At 60.3% G+C, this 7112-nt stretch overlaps 1 protein-coding gene across 1 annotated transcript in view; it reads left to right on the top strand.

Moving 5' to 3' along the window:
• LOC136303413 (serine/threonine-protein kinase pim-1-like) overlaps positions 1–6448 on the top strand; it is a 76459-nt gene extending 70011 nt beyond the window's left edge. The window contains exons 3-7 of the mRNA XM_066207087.1: positions 3717–3809; positions 3930–3980; positions 4160–4526; positions 4744–4858; positions 6403–6448. Of these exons, the coding sequence (XP_066063184.1) occupies positions 3717–3809; positions 3930–3980; positions 4160–4526; positions 4744–4858; positions 6403–6448 (672 nt within the window). The remainder of the gene's footprint in view (positions 1–3716; positions 3810–3929; positions 3981–4159; positions 4527–4743; positions 4859–6402) is intronic.
• The last annotated feature ends 664 nt before the right edge of the window (positions 6449–7112 follow it).

Here is a 7112-nt window from a genome sequence, read left to right on the forward strand (position 1 = left end):
GTTTTCCCTTGGCTCTGAGATTCTGGGAGCCACCGCTGGGCTTCAGAGTTCAACTGATTTCTATTTTCCAGGTTTTTAAACAGAGCTCTGAATTGGGCATCTCTTGCCACTTTTTCTGCTCAGAACCTTGAGAAAGGTTCTCTGCTCCTGTGAGCCACATCTTGAAGGGTGGTTGGCAACCATGGAATGCTCTGGGAAAGCACTTGATTGACTTCAGGGCCAGGCTGGAGAGCTCAGCCTGAGGAAAGAACTGTTCCAGATGCCTCTGTCCATGTCCAGCTCCTCACAGCTGAGTCCCTGAACACACTGGGTGGTTTATAGGGATTGATTTTCCCCTCCTGTTCACTTGGAGGTGATTTTGCCATCCTTTAGAGGAACATCTGACCAGCCCCTGCCCCCATTCCATTTTATTCTCTCCACTTTGAAGCTGGACCGCTGGGTTTGACATGTAAATTGGTAGTGTCTCCCCGTTCTTCCCTCCAGCCCTCCATTGTGACTTGTATTAAACACTGCAAACGGCCTCATTTGTCTGGCGGGGAAGATGTGAGGTGGAGAAAGTTAACAGCATTTGTTTTCATGAACCTTGTGCTAGTAAAGAAAAATGAGGTTGGTCATTTTGGTGTGGTGCTGAGTTGGGACTTGGGAGTTTATTTCTTGCTATTGTTCTTATTATTTATTAGTGTTACTTTTCACTGGTCAGATTTTTAAATCTTAGACACGATGAACCAAGGCTGGATGTAAGTCATTAGGAAAATTCCCTTGCATTTTCCACTGGGATTAAACGGTTCAGTCGACTCCAAGTTGCCAGTGGATTCTAAAGATGGGAAATCCTGTTAGTGGTGGGTTTGGTGTGGTTTGGAGCTGGGGAAGGCTCTCACCCCCTCCCGGAGGTGCCCCAAGCCCGCTCTGCTGCCACGTCTGCACTCGCGGCCCCTCACGGCTGCCCTGCCCTGGGGACACGGTGGGACCCCGCTGCTGCCGGGGCTGAGGCTCCTCACGGCCCCTCAAACCCCTCCTGGCTACACAGAACCTCTCCTGGCCCCCGACAGCCCTTCATGGCCCTTCATTGCCCCTCCCGGCCCCTCAGGGCCACTCCCGGCCCCAGGCGTGGAGCTCCTCCTGAAGGAGAAGGGGCCGGGCCCTGCTGGTTCTCCTTTTATTTCGGTCGTTTCGCAGCCGTGAGGAAAGAAAGGCTGAAATGGAGCCTTTGCCCAGCGGTTCCCTCCGGGTCAACTGCGGCCGAAGCTCCGTGCCGGCGCTGGCCCCAGCACCAGCATCCCCGCAGCCCCGCCGGCCTTTGCTGTCCCCCCGTGTCCATTCCCTGTCCCCGAGGCCCGCCCGGCTCTGGCAGCAGCAGGAGCCGCAGCGCAGCGGGCGCCGGCCCGGCCCGGCCGGGGCTCCCGGGCAGGAGCAGCAGCAGCGCCGGCCCCTTCCCACCTGCTCCTGCCTCGCCTTCCAAGGCCTTTGTCCGGCTCCACTGCGGACTGGAGCAACGCTCACCCGCCAACAGCCCAGACTGCTCAGGGCCCGCCTGTGCTGCCCCGACCCAGCCTCCAGAGAAAGGAAGGGTCGGCTTCCAGCGCTGTTTTCAGCACTGTTTCACTCAGCCCGAGGTGACGGCAGGAGGCTGCTGCTGCCTTTGCCTTGGCAATTGGAGATCGCGGCGGCTGCTGCACCCCTCTGGCTGCCGACTGGATTTTATCAGGACAACTGCAATTGCCTTTTTCCATCCTTGCTACCCGCTGTGCTTTTGTGACAGTGAACTCAGTCTTTCTGTTGCCGGCACCGTGCAAAGAAGAGATTGAAATGCTCCCAAGTCCCCGGGCACTAAGTCGAGGGGAATTAAAGCCACACAGGCCACATTTGCAGCGCTCCAACACAGCCCTGCTGCTGGTGCTGCTGAAATAGAATCAACTTAGAGAGGCCATCACAAAAATTGCCACTGGGGTGTCAAACACAATGCAAAAATGCACCCGGAGAAAGAAAAACCAGAACTTCTTGACTCACTTCATTGCTTCCTGCGAGCAGCAGAAAAGGGAGATGCCCAGAGGTATTTCCAGCTGCTGCTGATCCCAGCTGGAGCTCTCTGCAGAGTCCCAGCAGGAACCTGAGCCCAGCCCGGGGAGCTCACACAGTGTCAGGGAGATTCTGTCTCTGGATTCAGTCAGGGTTGCATTCCCCAACAAGTGCTGGTGCCACCTCCTGTTTTCTTGGATTAAAACAGTAACAAGGAAAACCTTACCAATGGCACAACTCCCCAGCCCACAAGGAAAAAAGAAAGGACAAATCGTAAAGTTTTCCAAACATTTGTCCTGCTTTGCTGCAAAAGTTGTGCTGCACTCAGTATGGAAATCCAGGAGAAGCTGCAGTTGGTGGAACATCTTGTGCCAGAAGCTCGACCTCGTTCTCCACCAAAGGTTCTTGAAAAGAGCAGCTGGGACTGTGGTGAAGGTTGCTGGAAAACTGCAACAGCTTTCCAGAAGTGAAATGAAAACGCAAGAAATAAACCAAGAGGTTTTCCTCTATTTATTTCTATGCTTCCCTTTTCCGTGTTGCACTACTTCTCCGTGCCATTAATTCCAAATGGATCTCACCTCTCAGATAGATGACTTAGTGAGTTTTAGACCCTCGAAAATACCATGAGCCGTACACAGAGTTTGCCTTCCCCTGTTTTTGCTGCAAAGTAACGCTGGAGACATAAGCGTAGTGCTTGGGTCGGGCACGAATCCTACAACCAGGGAATGTGTCCTGACAGTGTCTGAGCCTCAGCAGGGACAATGCACAGCAGCGACCGAGGGAAATCCTCTGCCGCGGCGCAGGAGTCAGGCCTCTGGATGTGGGCTCAGCACGGCCAAGTTGCCGTGTTTGGAGCGGCTCGGGGGCTGCCCCCGGGGAGCGCGGGGCTGGAGCGTGGAACGGACACGCGGACAAACGGCCCCAGGGCTCCAGTTGCAGCGGCGGCAGCGGCAGCAGCAGCGGCAGCAGCGAGTCTACGGCGTCTACGGCGTCTACGACCCGTCCCCGTCCCTCTCTTGTTCCTCCTCTCCCTCTCCCGCTGTCCCGCACTCTGTCTCGGTGTCCCGCAGCCTCTCCCGGTATCCCTTTCCCGACCTCCCCGGCCCCTCTCGGCGTCCCCGTCCCGGCCTCTCCCTCTCCCCCCGCAGGGCTGGGCCATGCCCCGGGCCCGCCCCCGGCCCCGGGCGTCCCGCCGCGGTCTGGGCTCCGCCCGGCTCTGGCGGTGCTGGCTGTGGCGGTGCTGGGCGGGCATCAGTGCCTGGGGCCGGGGCGGCATCGCTGCGCTTTGGCTGCGCCTGTCCCGAGCCCGGCCCCGGCCCCGGCCCCGGCCCCGGCCCCGACCCCGGCCCCGGCCTCGGCCCCGGCCCCGACCCCGGCCCCGACCCCGACCCCGGCCCCGATCCCGGCCCCGGCCCCGGCCCCGACCCCGGCCCCGGCCCCGGCCCCGGCCCCGGCCCCGGCCCCGGCTCCTCCCGGGCCCCGCTAAGGACACACGCGGCGCGGCCGCTCCCGCCGCCTCCGCCGCGGCTTCCCCGGCCCGAGCTCCGCCGCTCGGCAGCGCAGCCGCCGGCCTCGAGCCGCCGGGGCCCGGGGCGGGTGGGGATGCCCGGCCCGGGGCGCTCGGGGGGCGCTCGGGGGCCGTGTCTGGCCCCGGGCCGAGCGCTGAGGGCCGCGTGTCGCCCGCAGGGGAGGCGCGGGAGGCCCTGCAGGACCGGTACCGGCTGGGTTCGCTGCTGGGGCGCGGAGGCTTCGGCAGCGTCTACTCGGGGACGCGGCTCTCGGACGGCGCCCCGGTGAGCGGCGGGGCTGGCGGCGGGCGGAGGAGGAGGAGGAGGGCGGAGGAGGAGGAGGAGAAGATCGGGGCGCGGCGGGGCAGGCGGCGAGCTGAGCCCGCTGCTGGCCTTTGCTCGCAGGTGGCCATCAAATGCGTGCCCCGGGCCCGCGTCCAGCACTGGGGCGAGCTGGTGAGTGAGCGGGGCCGGCGGGAGAAGCTGGGGCCCGGCAGGGGAAGAGCCGGCGGGAGCCCTGCAGGGAGAGCGGGCGTGGGCTGAGCGGGGGGCCCAGAGCATCCGGGGCTGGGTGAGGGGTTCCCGAGCCCTGGCACAGCCTCAGCCCCACTGACGGCATCGTGGTCCTTCGGCAGCCCAACGGCGCCCGTGCGCCCCTGGAAATCGTGCTGCTGGACAGGCTGTCCTCTGGATGTGGTGGCATCATTCAGCTGCTGGAGTGGCTTGAGCTCCCCAACAGCTTCCTGTTGGTGCTGGAGCGTCCGGAGCGGTGCCAGGACCTCTCGGGTTTCCTGGCGGAGCGGAGGTTCCTGCCGGAGGAGGAGGCGCGGGGGCTGTTCCGCCAGGTGCTGGAGGCCGTGCGGCACTGCACCAGCTGCGGGGTCCTGCACCGCGACATCAAGCCCGAGAACGTCCTGCTCGACCTGGCCACCGGGCAGCTCAAACTGATCGACTTTGGCTGTGGCGCCTTCCTCCAAGACACAGCCTACAGGCAATTTGCAGGTGAGCCCTCTCAGGGGATGTTCCTGGGCATCTCACGGCCCAGCCTGGCTGTAGCACCGCGGCTTCCCCCTCTCGCTGCTAGGAGCGGCGTTATTTCTTGAGCCAAGTTGCTTTTGGGTGGGGGCGGGAGGGGGCCAGCCCCCACACGCCCAGGGATGCCGGGGCGAGGCTTTAGGAGTTGCAGCATCCCCTGATGAACTCCGTCTGTGTTCCATAGGAACCCTGCCCTACAGCCCACCAGAGTGGATCCACCACCAACGCTACCACGGCGAGGCAGCGACCATCTGGTCCCTGGGCCTCCTGCTGTACCACCTGGTCATGGGGAAGCACCCGTTCAGGAGGGGCCAGCAGTTCATCTGGGGGCGCATCTTGTTCCCACGATGGCTCTCTCAAGGTGGGTCCTCATCTCTGGGCACAGGGGAATCCCGGTGCTGGGAGACAGCAGCAGGCTGATGAGCAGCCTGCTCTGGCAGCTGCTGAGGAGGTGGCACATGTCCTGCTCTCCTCCAAACAGAGAATCCATGGGGAAGTTTAGGCACAGCTCTGGGCACACCCAGCATGGCCTGGGCACGGGAATGGAGGGGCAAAGCAGACGGGATCCTTCTCCAACTGACTGCTGGTTTCTGGTTTCTCTCTTCAGAGTGCCAAAATGTTATCAGGAGGTGTTTGTCCATGCAACCCTTGGACAGGCCATCCTTAGAAGACCTCTTCAGTGATCCTTGGCTGCAGGGTGTTCATCTGCCCTAGAAGATGGGAGAGGTCCATGTGCACAGTTTGATCCAAAGACCTGACAGGTAAGAGCTCCACACATCTCATGGCAATCAGTGCTAAAGAAAACCAGAGTGTTTTTGTCCTGCCTGTAGCTCTGAGCAGGGATGACCAGATGGGAACATCTGTGCTGGGGCGGAGCTGGAGACCTGGTGTAGCAAGCACTGGTGGCCACCATCCACCCTAGTTATGCTTGTCCTGGTTCGTTGGTGGCTGGGGCCCTGGGCAGAGCACTGACAGCCTGGTCTGGCCCCCAGGGAAGGAGGAGCCCCTGGAGAAGCTGTATCAGGTGGGGCTGCTGCTGGAGACACCAAGGACAACCCCAAGGATGCCAAGCTCTTCCTCGACCTGGCCACCGGCAGCTGAAGATGATTGACTTGGATTCTGGCACCTTCTTCAGACACGCTCCCTGGGGCCCAATTTGCAGGTGAGTCCACAGCTGGGGGGATGCTCCCAGATGTGGGCATGGCACGGCCTGGCCGGGCACCAAAGGTTCCTCCCTTTGCTGGGGCAGACGCCACAGATTCTTCACTCGGCCGTCAAGCTGCCTTTTGGCTCTGCGCAGCTGCTGAGGGCTGGATGTGCCGTGGCCGGCTGCAGGCTGGGCACGTGTCCTGCCCTCCTGCTCTGCCCCCAAAGGCAGCAGTGATGGGCAGCTTTGGGCCCAGCTCTGAGCACGGCCAGCGTGGCCTGGGCACTGCGGGCGCTCGGGACGAGGGGACAGGAGCCTTCAGCTGACGGGCACTTCCTGGTTTCTCTCCTTCCAGCCGGGCTCTGCGGGTGCTGAGGCTGCTCTGGGCTCTGCCAGGGCTCTGCTGGGCTCAGCCCCAGGCACGGCTGGGCCGGCTCTGCCCTCACATTGCTCTGACAGCTTTGCATCAGACGAGCCCATTCTGAGCCCACCGAGTGAGCTTTCTGCTTTTGCAGGTGAGTGAGACTCTCCTGCAGGCCAGGAGATTGCAGTGAGGGATCCACATCCAATTGGCAAGAACCCAAGCACTCCACAGTTCCAGCTGAACGCCTGGATCTCCACAGGATGTTTTGTCTGTCCCGCTCTTCCTTCCTTTTTTGGCTGGAATCGTGCAACTGCCCTTTCTTCCTCCTCCAGAAGTGCCACAAGTGAGCAAAACCTGGCGAGTGGACGGCGTTCCTAAGGCAGTGCAGTCTGGAGCGGATGGATGAAGAATTGCCCTTCTGCACTTCGCAAGCAGAGCAAAAAGCTGTAAGTGGGACTTTGCGTCTTTGAGAAACCCCTGACAATTTCAAAGGGAATGTGCAGCTCATTCACAGGGTGAGAAGGAAGGTCGTCTTGTAAAGGATTTGGGGTTTGGCAAAGTTTAGATTCCCAGTCCTGCTTGGAGCTGGCGGGGCACAAAGCAATTTCCTATTGCTTCAATCACAATTTAAAATAATACTGGAAACAAACCACAAAATCTTTTTTGAAAGGCTGCTGAGGTCAGCAGGATGGATCCATGCCATCAGCACATTTATGGAGTAAATAACGGAGATCTCATTTGAAAAAGTTCAGTTATCTCTTTATCCAAAGCTATAAAGTATTTTTACTACGCTGCACTTGGGTTTTGTTTTTATCTTCCACTTTTTTTCTGTGTTGTTTTTAATTTTCTTTTTTTTTTTCTTTCCTTAATAGAAAACTTGTCCTAGGGAAGGAATGTCCTTTGCTGCTGGTTCCCGTGTGGAGCAGCTCCCCAGGCAGAGCCCGGCAGCTCCTGGCCCTGCAGGGCTGAGGCTTTTCCCCGTTGCTGGGCACAGACTGATGGAGCAGCACTGCTGAACACGGGGACACGCAGAGGGTGCAGG

This window comes from Chamaea fasciata, unplaced genomic scaffold (assembly GCF_029207755.1).
Source record: "Chamaea fasciata isolate MVZ Bird 193981 ecotype frontalis unplaced genomic scaffold, bChaFas1.0.hap1 SCAF_33, whole genome shotgun sequence".
Classification (NCBI taxonomy): domain Eukaryota; kingdom Metazoa; phylum Chordata; class Aves; order Passeriformes; family Sylviidae; genus Chamaea; species Chamaea fasciata.